The sequence below is a fragment of the Hetaerina americana genome, unplaced genomic scaffold, assembly GCF_022747635.1.
Source record: "Hetaerina americana unplaced genomic scaffold, ioHetAmer1.1.p SCAF_154, whole genome shotgun sequence".
Lineage (NCBI taxonomy): Eukaryota > Metazoa > Arthropoda > Insecta > Odonata > Calopterygidae > Hetaerina > Hetaerina americana.
The window spans coordinates 348,508-369,246 of NW_027286670.1; the positions used below are offsets into that span (position 1 = coordinate 348,508).

At 37.6% G+C, this 20,739-nt stretch overlaps 1 protein-coding gene across 1 annotated transcript in view; it reads right to left on the reverse strand.

Moving 5' to 3' along the window:
• The window catches only part of LOC139686950 (kin of IRRE-like protein 2), a gene marked incomplete at its 5' end in the record, with an annotated part of 594,080 nt that overhangs the window by 340,487 nt on the left and 232,854 nt on the right, over nt 1-20,739 (reverse strand). Inside the window, one exon of the mRNA XM_071583986.1 lies at nt 10,531-10,710. Coding sequence (XP_071440087.1) covers nt 10,531-10,710 — 180 coding nt within the window. The remainder of the gene's footprint in view (nt 1-10,530; nt 10,711-20,739) is intronic.

Here is a 20,739-nt window from a genome sequence, read left to right on the forward strand (position 1 = left end):
CTTTCAGGGAGGAAGGTGATTTGACAGGGATACTAGGGACTATTGAGCAAGGGGTGAAAAGGTACGATTTCAAGAAGAAAATTAAAATTAAGAATCTGATGTCTTATGCTGGTACAAGTGGAAGATATTTACGATAAATATCCAATAAGCCTAAGGAGAGACATCCTGGAACAGTGTGGTTTAGACAACAAGAGCACCAGAAATGAATGTAGCTTATGTATATAAGCTATATATAAGAGATATAGTAAACTCAACAGGAATGGCGAATACGGCTTTCTAAAGAAAAAAATCACCTGACAGAAAATAAAAATAGCACATACGTAAATAAGTGAATCATTTAAGCAATACTTAGATTAAGCTTTTCTCTGGATATGAGACTTGGAAAATAGACGTAGAAAATTATCTTATTTGCTTTGAAAAAATTGCAAGCGATGGAATTGTGGTGACACATGGGAATCTGGAGCACATATTGGAAAGAGGTCAACAAATAAAGAGCTTTAAAGAGTAGAGTGAAGGGAGAAGCCTATAGAGAACACTTAAAAGAAGAAAAGAGAAACTACTTGGACAGATACAATCGCATATGTATGTATGAAAAATATATTGAGGGGAAGAATTGCAGATGAAGATCAAAGTGGAACTACGAGAATTAGGTGTTGGATAATGCCGATACAAAATGCTATTAGAGATTTTAAAAATTGACCGGGAACAGGATAATTGGATTGATAACCCGTAATGATGATATATTTTATCATCAATCAAACCAATATTTTTGCGGTAGCTAGTTTACATTCATAGCCAAGAGATAAAGATGTGATGTCAAGCGGCTATTACCAATCTCTCCTGCTCCTCGTGTCCAGTGGTGACTCCATTTCGTAATACTTGCCACAAAAGACATTTTCCTCGCAAGTAAAGCAGACCGTTAAATTAAATAATGGACTCGGAATTGCAAGAAAATAGGTTGTAATTAATTAATGTATGCATGGGAGAAATAAGAATGTATTTCAAATGTATATAAATACAGGTCCGCTCCGTTCGCGCCAGAGAAAATCAGTCCTACCACTTTTGGGTGCAACCCTGTAGTTCAGAATTCAGCGGCGACACCAATGGCTATACGAGTATAAAAATGATAGTACCGGAATATCAGCAAGAAAAATATTGACAAGGAAAGAAAAAAAACAGCAAGGAGCCAGATCCATCAACGTTCTACTTTTATTATTCACGGCCAAACAATTTGTTTTCTGGATGCTTCACACACGCAACACAATCCACTTCAATCTACGCAACTCCTTTTCCCTCAGCTAACAAGTTTCGAAACCGTAATACGCTGCACCAAACATCAAAGTTTTACTAATTTTTTCTTGACGTATTTGCTCAAGGCCTCGGCAATCAGCTTCCCCTTCTTCGCACAATGCTTCTTTAGCTAATAATCAACACCCCTCCTTATATACTAACAACTGCATCCAATGCATCGGATACCAAAATAGGTCATTGGATTCAGTACAATCGCGTGCCACTTATAAAACTTTTTTGAAGCATTTGAAAAATAACATTGCCTTCAATCATGCCAATGGCAGTTATTCAAAATCATAAAACACTCTCGGTTTTGATAAATTCAAGTTGCAACTCGCTTTGAATCAGACAGTAGAAAATTCTTCGGTTTGTGATATCCGAGTATGATTTTTACATTATAACTACGTGTCATAATCAAACGGCTTTTATTATATTTATCAGAGAAATCACATTTAGACCCATCAGTAGTAAATGAAATTGATACTTCATAATGAACTAATAAACACAGTAATCAACCCGAAGGTCGGTTTAGTAGGTGATGGTAGAGTTCACCCAGTACTAAGCCCTATACGGCGTGTGAAAATTCACACATCAGGGTAGGGGGGCCAGTTCCTTTCCCTGTGCCGGTTATGGTTTCCCAGGAAGATCTGGCACCCGAAAAATCACTTAAGCTTGGGTGGAGCTGCAGGTGCCCAGAGTGCCTTGCCCAGGAATCGAACCCGGGACCCTCCGGTCAGCAGTCCAACGCTCTACCCACTGGACTACCGCGACCCATCCTCATATCTATATCCAAGTAAATTGATATTTGTTCGCCGTATATAATATGACACATTTCATCAAATCATAACCTAATTATACTCATTTTTCCCAATTTAACACTCAGAAACGAATCAATTAATAAAATCACAGTATTTTTGCCAAAGTTCCTGTTCCTTGGCACAAACGTGAAGAGGTTGTGAATGAAATAAATAAAGACAAGTCTTCTCGGATGATAAAATAATAATTAGCAATTAATTAATTTAATTTTTTTCAAGTCGTAGAACGGAGACTTCAGACGCTCCTGCGCATGAGAAAATCGGACCTCCCACGAGACTGACTAATTGCCTTTTTAATGACTTTCCACGGAGAAAATATCCAACAACCACATACCTAATATTTGAATGAGTTAAATCCTTATTTAATTAATCCGTTAGATGTAAGCAAGTGACTAATCACTTAAGACCACGATTTTACAATTATGCGCCACGAAGATTAGTATATCAACAAATATAGTTGGTAGTATATCATCAAAAGAAGAATAAAGAATTAACATTTATATAAAATTTTATTACTTTTGATTTGGTAAAACTTTAGAAAATATCTTAGTATTAATCAAGAAATGATTATAAGAGATTTGAGTTCGCGATGATGGCAATACCAGTTCCTATCAACATAGAAGTATGAGTATGCTACAATATACCTAAACTATGTTTAGAATAAAAAAAGAACTTGCTTGAACGATAAAAATAATCAAAAATAGGTTCGGAAAGCTCTTGTATTTAAACTTTTTCCGGTTCTAGAAAACCTAACATTTGCTTCCATTAAGTTTTATAATAAGAGTAGCGGAAACTAAACCACCCAAATTTTATATGGTTTCACGTGGGCGGTGTAAATGAATGCTAAGGCTACAGCTCATCACCTTTCCCGTGCCAGAATTTTAAACTTAAAATTTGCAATGCACTTGTAGGTAAAACCATAAGCTATAATAGAAGATTGAAGATATCAAAACCTACTTGGCTGATATATTATTTGTAAGGCCAGCTTCCTTACAAAAGTGAGAATAACGAGTATCCCCTAAATACGAGAGAGAAATTGTTTTCTGAAACTGACACTGACACTCTCGCATAATGCGAAATATGTAAAAATATGTAAAATATGCTACTCTTGTTCATCCTTGATAATATAAATTCCCAGAATGGTGGAAATATTATTTGCAACAACTGATTAACCTATGCTTTATTTAATATATGCACGGAAACGTATTATGCTAACTGATCATCATCTTATCGATAAGCCTTGGGTATTAGTGAGCATTAAACTTCCAACTAATTGCAAAATATAGGACAAATCTATGATTGTATACAATGATTTATTGGATTCGACATTAACAAAATTAAATGGCAGATTATTTTAATTTTGGAATACACTGCGCTTAGTAAGTCGACATCGATTGACAATATCACACGCTCTCTCAGTTGATGTGAGCTATCAATCATTGATATTGACTGAGATAGATCAAGATTTCCATCTGCGGTGGTCACGCGAATCTGCACCAGTGCAAAGGCAAAGATGAGTCGAAGTACTGATACAGTTGATGGTTGGCATCAAACATTTGCTCTGATGGTAATTCAAAAGCTATTTTAATTTCATGATTAATTAATTATGTCCTGGAAATTTAATTCTTTTCAGGTGAAATTCAAGGAATGGTCTTTGTATGTGTAAAGTGATTGCAGATGAAAAACGTTTAATCCCTCCCCTACATACACCCGATGACCATCCATTCCCGATGCTCGAGTGCATTCATTATGAACTGCGTGCCAAAGGACGCACAACCGGACGTAAATTACTGCCCAAAGCAAGAACAAAGATTTATTCCTCAGAAGTTCAAAGTTCCTCATGAGTCGTCAGCACCTAGGAGGTGGAGGAGGATGGGATGAGTTGGTGCCACGGAAAGGACCACTGTAGGGACCCATAAGGGCGTTCAATCTCCTTATCTCTGTGCGGAAGGCTCGTTATTAATAATCTAGTTTCACAGAATGAGCGAGCTTGTGTTTGTATGTGTGGTTAGGGGAGTAAGAGGCCTCGGAAAGCATGTTTGGGTGCGGAGTGGGGCGGGGATAAGGGACTCTGCCCGTGTTAGGGCTGCGTTAACAACCTTCAGGAGACTCGAGGTGGGAGGCGCGTAAGGCGAGCCAACGGGGTCACGTGGACTCACGGAAACAAAAACACGTCCCTAGTCTCTCCGCATCCTGCAGCTTCTCCGAATTTTGTTTCAGTATCGTTCGGAAAGCTTAAGGGTTGACTTATAGCAGAGTAGAGCGTCATTAAAAAAGAAAACGGGAGGATAGAAAATATTTTCCAAGCGGAACTGCGGAACTAAAGTAATCAGTTGCTTGGTTCAGTGTACCAAGGTTACTGTACTCATAAAATGCGAACTGTAATTCTTAGTGGGTTTCGGAAAACGTTGGAGAGGGCTTAAATATTTTTTCATTCTAATCGCGAATTCACAAACGGAATAAGTAGTATTATTTGATTAAGGATAAGGACATGAATAATGCCCTCTACAATGATACATTTTTTATGCTTAGTCTTTTTAATTGATAAAGAAGCTTTATCACGCTGCTTTTAATTCCGCTTTTCATGTATTCTGATGAAACAGAAGTGGATGACGAACGTGAATTTTTCATTACATATTACGGAATAGGTACCACAAAAGATATATTTTGATACATTTTAAATGAGATTTAGAGATGTCTATGAGATTTAGTTTTCCAACTTAGGACCAAAAAAACTTCGTTCAAGAAATAGACATAAAAAATGAAATAACATTTAGAAGTTGCTAAACCCCAAAAACTATATATTACAATGCATATCAGAATTTGCTGTAATGGCATCGGGTACAGCTTACCTATTGAAAAATTTGCTCACTTAGTTTCAGAAAAAGCAAAAAGAAAACAATTTGCTTTGTGCTGTGATGGATATTCCCAAATTTAAGTAGGTTTTAAACATGCAAAAACTTTCGTCTTTACGTAAAAGTTTTTTCTACTAAAGAAAAATACAACCGCCACGGTTACCTTTCTTCGGGATGGTGAAAACAATGGTCAAAATCAATAAATGACTGAAGATCAAATATTGTTCAGTAATGGAGGAAACCAATACATTTTTTCAGCCTAAGAATATTTTCCAAAGAAAAGTGGAAAAAATTATTAATGCAATAAATTTAGGGTAAACGAAGATATGATACTTACCAGCCGCTTTATAGCAACAATGATACCAGCTAATGTATTGGAAAACACATTTGACAGGATCGCATGTAGCCACAATACCTTTAATTTCTTGATTCCTAATTTATAAAAGAGTAGATTTATATAATTGAACGAACTGACTATGAAATTAGAATGGTGAGCAGCTAATTGCGAATGACTACGAGGAATTTCTGGAATTCGGTTAATATAAACCAACCATTAATTATTCCGAGGCCATAATAGACAAAAATATTGCGTTGGATGATTGCTACTTAATTGTGGCGATCATTAAAAGTTACACCTAAAATTGATGAAAATATCGTTCTGAGAAATGAAGAGATATGCGAATGAATAAAAGAGGAGAGAGAATTACTGAACACCATCAAAACAAGTATAAAGAGTTGAGCATAACATAAAAGGCTGAATTACCGAGGAGAATTTAAGGTAAAGAAATGCTGGAGATTTAAAGGTCTTTTCTGCATGGATTAAGTATTGAAGAGGAAGATAATAAAAGTCTTTAAAAATTCATTAGATTATATCGTCTGTTAATGGACGCTTTTTTGAAAATGGGGCAATTACTTCTCTCATTATTAATGGCGTCATTTAATGGTTGAAAAGTTGTCAAGGGCAAAGTTTAACATATTTAATATTTAAGAATCCACATCATCATCCTAAATTTAATCAAAATCAAGTTGTTTTTGGCGTGAATTATTCTGGCTGACTTATCTGTGACATTTGTCCTCATTCATTCCACTCATTTGATTCGGAGCCTACCCCTACAAGTTCTTCCTGTGCATCTTTCTCTACACAACCGTCTTCACTATGAAAAAATGAATAAAAATATGTTTAATAGAGGGTTATTCATTCTATATTTCGTAAATTTAATTCATGCATATATTCCACCTCCTCTTCGTAGAATATTTTTAGTTTTTATTCGTTAATTACATCGCCATCATTCTCCTGTAGCAATCTCTAATGCAGCCATTATTCTTCGAGTATATATTGTGCTGTTAGTGTTGCGGCCAGGTCACAATTGAAGAGAATGTTTGTGCTTCAATAGAACTTTTCCTTCCTTCCATGCCAGTGTCCAATTTTTACTATACTATAATATCTTCTCTGCCTAATCCGCTAACTATAATAATTCTCGCTTCTCTCATGGTAGCGAATTGTGCCTATCGTATAATTGAACACTTCCTAATATTTGATTTTCCACTTAAATGACTATGGTACGTATAATATGCCTTCCTCAGATCTCCTTCTCTCTCAGCCATGACAACTATGCCTCCTGAGAAACGCAACCTTTTGATTTTACCTCACGGATACACACTTAGAAAAACATTTTCTTTCGTTTCGTATAATGTATTCCCAATGAAGACGTTAAAGGTAATGGGCGAGAGCGTTTCTTACCTCCTTTTTTGTTATGAAAGGAGTTTTTGCTCCTTTCCACTTAAGGGAAAAACTTGGCAAAAAATCCCTCCTTTATTATGAATCAATTTCGCCATAGCCGTGAAAAGCTTTTATCGTGTTCCTTTATTGCTGGGTCCAGATTTAATTACAGCCACCTGATTTTTATTCGGGTTGTGAATCATTCTGATATCATTTAGAGGCACCTCATGTCCGGCAGAATAAGAAGCATTTCATTAGAGTCAAATCCAACTCTACTTTTGGTTTGAAGTTTTACTGGTCCTCATGCATTTTGTTCACTAAAAGTACTCTACAGTGTAAATGTGGCTGCTTTTTTTGCTCTTTATTCTTCTAAAATACAAACTGACTAGGAAATCTTCTGCTTTAAATGCATTATTCTGCAGATGTTTAAAAGAAGATTTTCGGTTCATACAAAGTCGGGTCTTAACGTTACAAATACTTTTATTTCGTTACCCCTCCCTTTGAAAATATGTAAAAATATTTTCTCCATAAATCCACCGTTATTTTTCTGCTGCGTTCTTATCAAAGAGGACATTTCACAATTCCGTTGGATCAGTACATATCTCCAGCATTTTAATAAGCTGAGAAGGAACAATCTATTCTGAGGACCTCATTGCTTTTCAGTTCCTTGTTGATTCATTGAAATTCTATCGTAATATAGCAAACCTAATATCTACCTCATCAGCATTTTTTGCTCTTTAATTATTTATACATCCACATTTCTTGTCCTGAAAATATCATATTCATTAAAAACTTAAATTTTTTCAATCTGCCAAATTCTATAGTTGGCAACTTTTGCTGCGTTTCTTAAAGGGATTACTTAGTATCATATTGAACTGCACTATGTATTCATATTTTATACGCTGGATTATTTTTGGTGAAATATTTTCTATCAGGAAGCTGTTTAAATTATCTCTCCACACCTACAAAATTCATCGTATACATTTTTGTTTAAGTCCAAACATTTTAGGAGGTCAAGAATAAAAATGACTATTTGAAAATTATGATTAAGTATTTTCTTGAAGATAGTCTGTTCACACGAATAATCATTACCATCAACTGCATATAAATCATAACATTGAATTAATTCAGACCTCCATCCATCTATATTTAGTGTAGATTCCCTCAACTTCTAATAGCTATCCAGTTTTACGTCCTAATTATTTTAGGCTCTGTACATTGTCTCTACGTTCTCCTCGCGGGAACTTTTCTTCAGTTTTCCATTCTACTTGGTTTCTAACTAATTCATGGTACCTCAAGGTGTGCCCAATTCCTGTACTTCTTCTTTGTCGTATAGTTTTCCATGTCGTAGTCGTTTCATTTTTTGCTCTTGATGATCAGAATTCTCCTCAAGCACCATGTTTCAGGAGCTTTTGTTCTTAGCTGGTTCACTCTTCTAATGCTCAATAGCTCTGATCCATATAGTGGCGTGCTCCATACGAGCGATTGGATAAGCTGCTTCATTGTTTGTAACCTCGGGTTTTTTGAACATTGAAGTTGCCTCTTCTTCCTGAAATCCTTATCATGAGCCTATATCTTTACTATACGTCGGTTGAACTTAAATATTTATCTTTTCTTCGTTTTTTCGGTACTGTAATCATCGCATTCTTTTAGAAGTCCTCTGATAGTTTTCTACTGTCGTAGTCATCTTTCATTATTCTTTAGAGATTCCCTTTAACACACAGTACGTTAATTATTCATCCGTTTATTTTTGTTAACTCTTCGTACTTTGTTGTTCTTAAGATATTTTACGGCTCTGTCGAATTCGCTTCTCTTATCAACATATTCGGGCACCGTTGGTCTTCTCCTTTTATGCATTTCTTCAGGAATAAGGTCACCTTTGAGTGGTTTGGTGCCTTGATATAGTACTGAAATTTATAGTTTTCATTCCTTCCCAACATCTTCACCCTCAATTAATACCTCTACCTTTCTATTAGCATCTCTGATGCTGTGATTATTTGATTTGCTTTCTCCAAATTGTCTCTGAAACAGTTTATAAACAGTTTCGCTGTTTCTCTTCTTTATGTTGTCATTGATTCCCTCGTAGCAGGTTTATATCAACTCTTACTTGGCCTACTGACACTTTTGTGTGACTTGGTACCAAACTTATTTTAAGATATTTATTTCACGTTATACTTATAAATAAGGCCTGATATTCTATATTGCAGTTTTTGCTTGCCTTTCAAATCAGAGAACTACGGTTGATTCCGTGATTTTCGCTCTCGCCCAGAGCATAGCTTGATACCGAACCGATTTTATTGATCTGGGCCACCAGTGTCTTAATTTTATCGGTGAAAAATGTCCTTCGAAAATTTTTGGTGCTTCTGATAATCGAACTGGCAAACTTGGGCTCCGTAGTCAGACTTGTTCCCCTCGGCCAAGTTAGTACGACTGCTTATATCACTATATCACTCGTATATGCGGCAGCTTATGTAACCTAAATGTTAAGAGATAGCTGCGTCGAAGATTCGTGCTCGTAATAAGGAGTTCTTTATCATTTACGTGTTTTTTACTCATTACATTCTTTCAACGATAAGATTGAAGTGACTGGCAGGGTAATATTTTTAGCATGATTCTCATGGACCAGGGGACTGCACTGGTACGAAAAGAATCCAGCCACTATCCTTGCTGAACGATTGTAGACCTTAAGGCATTTTCCTGAGATATAGTTACTGGATATCTTGGGATAATGACAACGTCACCAAACAGCTCATGTATAGCGGGGAGATTAGTTTGCTTTTAGCCCAAGGTAATACATTGCAGACCAAGCTTTAAATCTGATGAAAGTATATGGATAACGACATAGTAATTAATTTATAAGCATGGGTTTCATCATAGAAAACGTTTAGTTTATCGTTGTATGTCGATACCCATTGATTCAAGAATTAAACCTGAGTGTTTTTTCCCCATAAACTCGAGGAATAGCGCCGCAACGACGAATTAATTGCAACATACAATACCAGAAAATGTGAAATTTAAGCATGTTTATGTCGTGGTCAAAATATACATATTTTGAAGAAAATTTGTAAAAAAACCATCTACGATTATTATCATTTTCACAGCAACAATAAATGTTGTTGTTTGTGTATTCCATTATTCAGTTCAACTCTATACAGCGAGATGCACATGCAACCTTTATACGGTTTGCTGTATAGTATGAGTCTACCGGGTTTGAGTAAGTTTTTGATAGACTCTGGCGCTACTCACTACTATATTCCTAAGGCGTTATCTAACATTATGCAAAATATACTTTAAACACGTAACAATATTTCAGTTTTTAGCTCCACATACCTCCCTTAACATCAACCAAAAGGCTTATTTTTTCCTTTCTCTATCTCACTTTCTCAGCATCCTCCCCTCTATTACTCTTTTTAGCATCCCATTCTCCCTAAGAATATCTTAAAGGTACTTATCCTGCCTTCTCATAATTTCTCACCACGGCTGTCTCTTTTTCTCTAACATGGATGGAACTGCATTGGTGGTTCCCCTTCTAGTCCATATTATTTTTCCCATTCTCCTCGATAGCCAAATTTCAAAATATTCCCAACCACAAATAGTCTTTGCATCTAAATTAACATTTATATCACCACCCGGCATAAAAGAAAATGGTAAAATATAAAATGACATTGAAAATTAAATATTTTTCATTCTGAATCAAACCATTTATGGCGCAAATGATTTTATTTCTGCTTTATTTTTTCCGGTGTCTATATTTTCATGCCCCCTTCTTGATTTATTCATGAATTGATTTCGTTTGAAAGGCGGCTCCCAGAATTTGGATTAAACAATATTGCTGGATCCATTTACTCACCAATAAACCACTTAAGCACCGGCGGGGGGTTGCCGAATCGTGAGATGCATGCCAGGCTTCCCTTCTCCCCTGAGGTGGCGGTCACATTGGCCGGCGGCGAACCAGGTTCGGATGGACCCGGTGCCTCTCCGCCACCCACATTGGATCCGTTGAACTCCAGACGAGGTCTCTGTGGTGCCACTGAAATGACAGAAAGGAGAAAAAATTAGGCTATGCCCAAGGTTTCAAAGGATTCCGAGAAATTTAGTAAGTGAAAACATGTTGACCTATTGCTATTTTCCCGAGTTTGCATAAGAGTATCACAAATTTGGCATGGACCATTTTGCGTTTGCCTTTTATTTACTTCATCCCCTAGGTATAAGGTGACCTCACTACTCGCAAGGAATAAACACCGTTATAAAGAGGAGTCTTGTTGGGCTATCTCACAAGTCAGGCGCCCAACACTTGACTCACAGGAATACGTTCCAACTTTGAGATTAAGTCTAGGAACAAAAAAATGTTGTGTACAGTGGAAAATTTATAAACAGAAATTCCCGACTGTTAAGATTGAATGCCATCATCAAGGTCATTAAATCATCACATTATTGATGTGTTCTCATTCATATTTACACCTGACTGACCAATGGAAAGGAAAAGGGGGAAGCTTACATGATTATGCTTCATAACCTCGCATGCTGATTTGGATACATATATTATTTCATACTCTCGCAGAAGACAGTTCTAGCATATTATGCTATAGAAGGCTCAAATCTATTCTTCAAGTAGTAGGAGTGGTCAGTAGGAAGGCGACCAAGAACAAAGGACGACTTTTCCTGTTATGTGAATAATTTGGTTGAGGTTGGCCGTTTAGGGAATGATGAAATGATAGAGAGAAATCCGGCGTCGGCATTTACCTAGTCATTACGGGCGCCAAGGAGTCCACAGTTTAGCGTCCCATCCGACGGACAGCATACTTACTTAAACTGCTATCCACATGGCATGTATCGGGATACCACTGGACGATTATTCCATTCGAGAATTAAATCCCGGGCCTAAGGAGTCGGAAGCCATTAATTTAGCCACCACAGAATACCAATCACACCCTGCTACTTCAAATCGTTCCCTTTGCTTAAGTAGCTCATTCTTTCAAGCCACCAAACTCCCGGGGTTGTAAACAATAGCACAGTCATCAACCTGAAGGTCGGTTTGGTGATTGCGGAGTTCACCCAGTACTAAGCCCGACGGCGTATGAAATTCACAGGGCTAGGGAGGCCAGTTCCTTTCCCAGGAAGATCTGGTACCCGAAAAATCACATAGCTGCAGCTTCCCAGAGGGACTTTCCTTCAGTAGTCCAATGCTCTATACCTGGACTACTGCGACCAACATATATATATATATATATATATATATATATATATATATATATATATATATATATATATATATATATATATATATATATATATATAAATTTGCCAAATAATAAAATTTCAGTTTCAAATGAGCATCTTTAAAAATATTCAATTACAAACGTAAAAAATATTCACTCCTCATTCCTACTCCATTAATATTTAAGCATCTATAAGTGCTTCGATCAAATAATTAACTTAATTTAGGAAATTTCGTACCATCCACGGGGCAATCTGGAAATTAACGGAATATTTAAAAAAAAGGAATTATAATTTTTGAAAGGAAAATCAGTTTAAATTTACTGTGAAATAAAATAGCACCTATAGTCAAAATAAAACTTAGATTCTTCAACGAGGTAGAATCAGGTCTTTGGAACTCCATACACAATTTACACTAAATATCTGTGATACAATCAACTAATCAAAGCACTCTAGGTTGCCAGAGGTACCAAGGAAGACTCGAGTATCGAAGTGTTTTGCAGGCGAGTAAAATAAACCCATGCATCGCCGTGGAAGTTCAACCAGCTCTTCTAATAATTTGTAAAAGATAAATATTCGAGAGCAGACGTTTGCTCTCGTACATTGTGCGAAGAAGTTCCACCAGCTTTAAGAAGTTATTTCGTTGTTATAATCTTTTTATATTAAATTTTATGATCATAACGTGATAATTTTTCTATCGATTGTATCTAACTTCGAAGGTCACGACCATTTTGGACAGTAGCATGATAATTGATAAAATTGGCTCAAAACATGTTCTTTCGCCTACGTACCTTCTTTCCCCTTTCGTCACCGGCTACACTTGCTCTGATTTCCCCATTTATAGCGTTTACTCTGAATCCCCTTAAACTTTTCCCCTCTCATGTTTTTTCTAATCCTATGTCTGTCCCATACAAAGTACTTTTAGCTCCTTAAGACGAGCTAAAACCACTTTGGTGTTCTTGTTCTCATTTCTTTGGTGGCGTAAAACCGTACTCTTTTTCAGAGACTTAAACCGCTGGAAACCCGAAGTAAAATAATCCCTAGGTCCTTAAAAAACTTACTCCTTTTCCTGACCTTTTAGAGCTCTCTCCATGTCGTGTAGCTGGACTGGAAATTACGATGTCTGCACTAGGCGAGGCCCTTACGTCCTTCCCGATACCGTGTTTACTCAGAGATTAACAGCGTCAATGGAACAAAACAATCCGCTGGGTAACAGTGAGCTGTTTTCCACACAACCTAAGGGTTGCTGCCTTTTTTTTAACATTCTCACCCCAACGGATAGCCCAAAGTATTGCTCTTAAACAAAACAAAAAAACAAAGAAAAACTAAAACGAACCAAAGGCTGCAACCGTGGGTAGAATGTGAAAAAGCCAGTGTCTGGGTCGGCATTTCAAGTAAAAGGCCAGGCAAAGAGGCCGACGACCGTTCCTTCCTTTTTTTTGCCCATTTTATTTCCTTTAAATGCGTTGTGGTGGAGCAATCAAGGGTTTTATTTCCCTTACGATGGAGCCAATGAGTGTTGTTTGAAAGGATGCAGTGTCCTGATCGTGACGCAGAAGCGTGGGGCATTTTTGGAAAGCAGAGAGAGAGAGTGTGTGTGATAAAGAGATACAGAGATAGAGACAGAGAGAGAGGGGGACAGGAAGGAAGGGAGAGAAGTAGAGAGAGAGATAGAAGCAGAGAGAGAGAGAGAAGTAAGACAACCAATACCGATCGTGACTTCGATATCTCGCGAAGGCCGCAAACACACCCCTTCGGTCTCATCTCGATTCGGGCTCGTGAGTGATTTACGTTAATTGATCACGCATCCGCCAAATCTTCCGGGAGGATCGTCTCTCACCGCCAGCCCCCTCGTGGCTTGTCGACACGTTGCAAGTCCACGTACACCTTGTCGGTGCCCGAGCTAATATCTTCAGTTGGCTTTAATTCGTAGACGATGCGTTTTAAAAGTTGGTGTGATGATCGGACCGGAATGCTCGGGGCACGAGAGGGACATTACATTTTTTGCACGTAGATGCCATACAGCGAGGCCTCATGTTAAATGTAATTTCGTCTACCGAATACCATAGTTCAAAATTAACTGTTGTAATCTCACTTCTTAAGCCCTTCGCTGCTTGATTATCATTCAAATTATATTGATTAAATCTATATAAATTAAAATTTTAGATCATAATATAATTAATTATTATTAATGGTAGCATACCGGAGGTAGACTTTAGCTGAACTCATGGATAAATCACGGCTTCAATTCTAAGCAGTAATTTTGACACAATACAAGTTGAGAACATGTACTATAATAAACCCTACTTCAATTCCGAATACCTTCTGCTTCCCTTCATTTCACGCAGCATGCCTAATTCTCTTCCTCCTCCTGATTTTACTCCCTAACGTAGACGCATATATTCAAACACGAAAGGCCGTTTTTCAAGTCCCGGTGCTGGAAATATAGAAATAATCCGCACCCTTCCACCATCCCCGTCAATACAGTGTTTATTCTTTTATACGTACATTAAAAAAACTTTAAACAATGGACAGTAAAAACACGATTTAACATTAACTTTAATTTTGATAAAAAATTATGAAAGCAATAAATTAATTATAATGAGTCATTAAATAGCTTTCGCATTAATAATAGAAAATGCAAGTTACGGAAGCGACCTATCTTTCCAACAAAATAAAAACAATATAGAATTCTTTGGTTAAAAAATGAAGTTATTCAATCCTTTTTAAAAACTTTTCCGGGTTGATTTTTAATAATCAACACAGAAACTATTAATTAGCTACTCGAGTAAATAGGTTGGTAGCTTAAATTAAAGACACAAGAATTAAATTTTAAAGGTTTTTAATGCTGCGTGAATCAATCTTTAACTGTAAAGTAAGCAAATAAAATTTTGCACAAATAATTCTACCTTGCAAATCTCGAAATTTGGTTCAGGTACTGGTATGAGGACTCAAAAAACACTGGATAACTGCCAGGTATCTAATCAGAACCAATTTATAATTTTTTTCCCAATTATTTAATATGAAAAACTTCAGCAAATTACTATATATTTTAGAAAATATCCAAACCCTCCCATGGACTATAACCTTGCCGTGGAGGAAAGGCTCGTGAGTTCCGATGACCCCTATAGCTGTGCTACCCTACCCTAACAGGAGCAAAGATATTGCTCGTGGCAGGGTCACCTATGCTAGATAGGTCGAAGGTTAGGAGCCACACAAAAGGTAATCCGTACAGCGAATACTCAGTGAGCTACCTGCAAGGGCGTCTGACCCCAAGGATGGGGGGACATTGAGTAATGGTGTAACATTGAAAACACTATTGAGGGAGGCAACGAGAAAAAACCTCAATTATCATTCCCAAGATTTATATGATGGACAATACACAGATTTTGAGTCCTGGAAACTGCGGGGCTCGGCCCAATCGGCCGTGTGTCGTACCCGGCAGCGGGGGACGCAAGGCTTCCGCGGTCGTCATCCCACGAAACCCTTGCAAATCATAACCGACCGCACCAGAACAGAAGATGCAGAAGAAGAAGAACGAATTACTTAGAGTAGGAACTTGGAATGTTAGAACAATGCTGAAGACAGGAAAATTAGAGAATATAAAGCGAGACATGAAAAGAGGCAATAAAGAATTTTAGGTATATGCGAGGTGAGATGGAAGGATAGCGGAGATCACTGGAGGGATAGTTATAGAGTAATATACAGCAGAGGGGACGAGAGCGAATGAGGGATTGCCAAAATATTGAATAAAACGTTATAAAGAAGCTTAGCATACAGAGAGAAATAAATGAATATAATATTACTATTAGAGATAAAATCAGAACCAAAAAACTTGGTCATTGCTCAGATATACATGCCAGCAAGCAATCATAAGGAGGATGAAGTTAATAGGATATACGATATGTTAGAGGACATACTCGAGTGCACTCCTGCAGGGAAATATATGATATTTACTGGGGATTGGAATGCAACGGTAGGCGAAGGGAGAGATGGTGATGAGGTGGGGGACTACGGTTTAGGTACGAGGAATGACCGCGGGGAGAAAGCAGTTGAGTTCTGCAGGAGACAGGGGCTAGTCATCACCAACACTTAGTTTAGACACCACAAAAGACGCAGGTATACATGGAAAATGCCAGGTGACTCAGAGAGGTATCAGCTAGATTATATTCTGGTTGGACACAGGTTTAGGAACAGTGTGATAAATTCGCACAGTTTCCCGGAAGCGGATGCGAACTCTGATCACCATTAAGTTGTGAATTGTAGCGTCCGTTTAAATAAGATAAGGCAAGAGCCGTGGTTTAAGAAATGGAATGTAGAAGCATTAACTGGATTGGCAAGGAAGGAGTGTCAGAAGGATGTAGAAAACATCATGAATGAGGGGAAAGAGCTGAGTACTATCGAGGAAAAATGAAGATATATAAAAATGCGACGTTGAAAGCCGCAAAAAAAACTATAGGAACTGTCAATGGGAAGAGGACAAGGAAACCATGGCTCTAGGATGAGAAGATTAAAAAGATAGATTAGAGAAGAACATTAGAAAAAAGTAACCCCAGAGTTAAACAGAAAGAAGAACCAAGAATTACATAATGAATTGAGACGTAAAAAATAAAGCAAAAGAAGCTTGGTGGAAGACGGAGTGTGAGGATATGAGAAGTTTGCAGAGGAAGAGTGAAATCCGTGCGCTATACAAGAACGGTAAAACACTATCGGGAGGTAAGAAAATAAGATGTGTTAACAGTTAGAGATAAGTCGGGTTAGATAACTTTTGACCCAAAAAAGAGACAAGAGAGAGAGAGAAGGAATATGCAGAAGAAATGTATGGTAAAGAACTTAGGCCAGCAAGCTAAGAGATGAGGAAAGGGCAAAAATAGGATAGGGATGCTGGACGAATTGAAGGGAGGAAGGAACTACACAGAGATGATGAGGGACTTTGTTGTAGAGTAGGATGTGGGGTGGCGTTTTGTTATGGGAAACAAAATATTTATTTTGTAGCTGTGCCCATTTAAAACTTGCCTAAACCGGTAGTATACCTATCAATATCAGCTCCAAACAGTGGTTTCTGTGGATCAACTACGACACTTAAACGGCGTAGCTTTTGAAATATGGAAAAATGCGAAGCTCATCTAAATAATAAATGTATACCTAGCTTAAGACATGAGGAAATGAGCCAAAAAATTAAACATTTCGCCTAAGCTTTGCTGAATTATCCTTGTTGATTCATCGTAAGAATGCTGGAGGAATGTTTTAATCAAAGAAATATCTTCACAGCGTCTTAGCTGCCCTCAAGATTCATTGATTTCTTCTTCGATAACTTTGTATATTCTTTCATCTTTGAAGCAAGATAAGAAAAATAATTTTTCATTGTCTTTTTTGAATAACCATATGACCTTGACTTCTTCATGCCCCTGTCCTTTTTTCTGAACCACGCCTTACCTTTTTCCTTATGGAAAAGGGAATCAAAACAACAGATGACGTCGGCAGAAGCCATTTGTTTTTCCTCCGAAACCATCCAGGGGTATATTCATCTGGATACTCAGGGTATATTTTCCATTTTGCTCTATAATGCAACTTCACATCGGTTTTAACACGAGTATGAGGTTGTTTTTCCGCAAGGTTACGAACACTTTTTACCAGCTCACAATGAAATAAAAGTGTCAAAAGGAAAATTTGGCATACATATTGTTTCATTTTGAAAATAGTAATGAGGAGTAGCATTAAAAATTTTTTTACCAAGAATAATCGAGAAATGAGTCATCACTCTGCGATTGTCAATACTTTATCGAGCTCTTTAGAGTTGATTAAGTCCCTGATAAATTTTTTGAAAAATATTTAAACAAGCATTTTGAGAATGCTACTTGTTATATTTAAAAAAAAGATGGGTAATACAGTTATCATTTGCGAAAGTCTACTGCTCAATATAGGATTTTAATACATTCATGGACTGTAACCCTCCTACTCTCCACTTAATACGACATCATCATTTGCACATTAACGTTTACTCCAACAAATAGGTGAATTGAAAACCAAATTAACATTTACCAACGAAGCAAAGGAGTGAAATTGACACGTCTCCCCACGTTATGGCAAAGAGCAATTAAGTCAATTTAATGAAAGTGTGCCATTAAAAACAGCATATTAGTAAGCTTAATCTGGTTTGCTCATTCCGAAAAAAATAAATTTGTTCAACAGAGACATATGCAATTTATTGATATATTATGGCTAATATTAACGTTAAATTAGCATGATCAATCACGATATGTGAAAAAATACCGAAAATTAAATCTAAAAAACCATTCATTTCTAGTTTAACGCACAATGAGTAACATTTCGACTGATAAAAGTAAACCGTACATTTTCCGTGATATTAGTATCTTGTAAATATATAATTACCGTGAAGTATACACACATTTGATATTATACCCTGCAAAAAGGTAGCAGAATTCATAAGCAAATTACATGGAAACATACAAGCACACAAAATGTACATTTTCTTCCGTATAAAACATATCATTTTCTCCCTCGATGTGAAAGGAAAATATTAGCATTTTTTTTCAATTACCAACTAGCTGGTAACTTGGAAATAATCACCCGTACTATTTAATGCGATGGATTTTTGCCAATCGATAGTAATTCTTAAAAAAAAAACTAGCATTAGTTGTTATTTTGAAATTTTGTGGTAGTTTATTGAGTCACTTTCAGAGGAAGAACCGTAATGTTTTGTTTCTTTACCAATGCAACAGACTGGATTGGAATGCAACAATGTCAGAGTGTGTCAATCATTCGCCTTGACCAGGACCGATTGGATGATTTTTACACTCTGAAATTGTTGCATTGTAATGCATAATAGCGCATGACTCCGTCAAAAGTCACTGTCGTGGCATCTCCCGCAGTTTCTTGGAATATACAGAAAGGAGCCTCAAATATTATTTATGGGCAGAAATATTATATTTTAAAAAATAACGATATTTTCATGGCTCAAAACATTTAACACTGAAGCAGCGATCATTTTAAACTGATTTCAACGTTTTTTGGAAAAAGGAAACGGCCTAATTTGCAAATTCTATCAATACCCAATTGTCAATAATATTTTATGAGAAAGACGAGATAACTTTTAGCCTATCTAGATTGCATCACGTTACCTGAGGATTCAACTTATTCAACAAGTTCAAACTTGTAGCATATATTAAAAGTTTTTGGTTTGGTTTTTGTGTAAGGATAAAACATGATTACGCACGAATAATCTACTTCATACTCGGGTTTTCGCTGGCACAAGAGAATGTAATATATTAATAAGGCACCAGCTCAACGCAATTGCCCAGTTGTTATCATGACTGCATTGGCTGTAGTGCTCCATTTACTCCACTCCACTCCAATCCCAATACAGTCTTCCCGGAAAACGCGCTAAATATTGAATCACTATCCTTACGCGAAGTAACATTTTTCTTGTCCTGACTCCTTTGGGAACCACTTCATTCGGATCGTCTCTTGCCTTTTTAGCGATCCCGAGCATCCTTCCCAGGATCACTTAAGATCCTCAGCCGGAAAAAGGCGATCGCTTAATGGACCACGTAACCACGCCAATCGATATATCGGAGGTCGGAGACAGCTGGAGCCGTGTGGGTTAACTTGGAGGCTTCAAAGAAGGTAGAAGAGAGAGCTAGAGTGATGAATAGGGAGAGAGATAGGGGTAGTAATTAATCCCTTTTCTGGGATTAACTTGGGGATTGGGTAAGGTAGGGGCGTTCCTTAATCTGAGAAACGGTAGCAGAAAAAGTTGCCCTTCAGACAGCTTGGGTCTTTCAAACCTTGCGAGCCGGGGGTTGACGGGAAAGCGGGACTGTTGGCGGTTCGACCCCTCCCCTCGGCCCGCACGTCTTATACTTATACCCCCGACAACTCCTTCAGCTCCACCAAACTTTCCCAAACCGTCAACATCCTCGACAGCCCGGGCCATGTGCTTCCATCTCGGCCAATGATCTTGGCTTGTTCGTCGTTCCCCCGCCTAATCAAGGTGTAGGAGCGGAAGAGACGGCGGTGCAGGATGGGGTTATGGGGGAAGATGCGTAAGCGCGTAGGTGAGTGAGATGGGCCGCCGGTGGTGGGAGGATCGCTGGCCCGAGATACTCCACTCGGTTGCCTTTCCCACACAATCAAGATTTTGGAGAGGGAAGGAGGACGAGACACACGCGTTGACGTCGGACGAAGGAACCAAACCGTCGGGGTCCCTTTCTTTTGTTTCGTAAGGTCTCCAGGAGAGAGGACGTAGAGTTTCGGACCGAAGTTGTCTGATTCCCTTGAATTGTGCCGGCTACGGAATCAAGGCCTCGGAAAAGGACCTATTCAAATGCTAACTCGGAAAAGTAAAAAACTCGCCCCATGCTTGAGCCCAATGAAATGCGCAGAAGCTTCCGCATTTGAAGGATTCCTATTCAAGCTTCCAAATTCGGACGCTTTGCGTGGCATACGAAAGGGCTCAAGCAAAGGAATACTCAGCGTTTAAAATTCTGGAGTGATTACTTTAATATGGCTTGTAGCATGAACTGAACGAATTCAAAGAAACATTTGCATACGATTCAGTGGTAAGAAAACTATGCGACTGTATACAATTAATTATTACACTGCATTAATTGGTAACGAAAAATACTATCCATAAACATTGTGTAAATTTTACGTTGTTTAAAATATGCATGATGGGAGGATTGTGGGAAGACTGAGATAGAGGGAAGAGCGTTAGGTAAAGGAATGAAAGTAAGGAAGTATGTAAAATTGAAGATTTTATTTTGATATCGGGTGCCAGTTTACGTTTCCTCAGGATAAAGAACAAAATTTATCCTCTTCC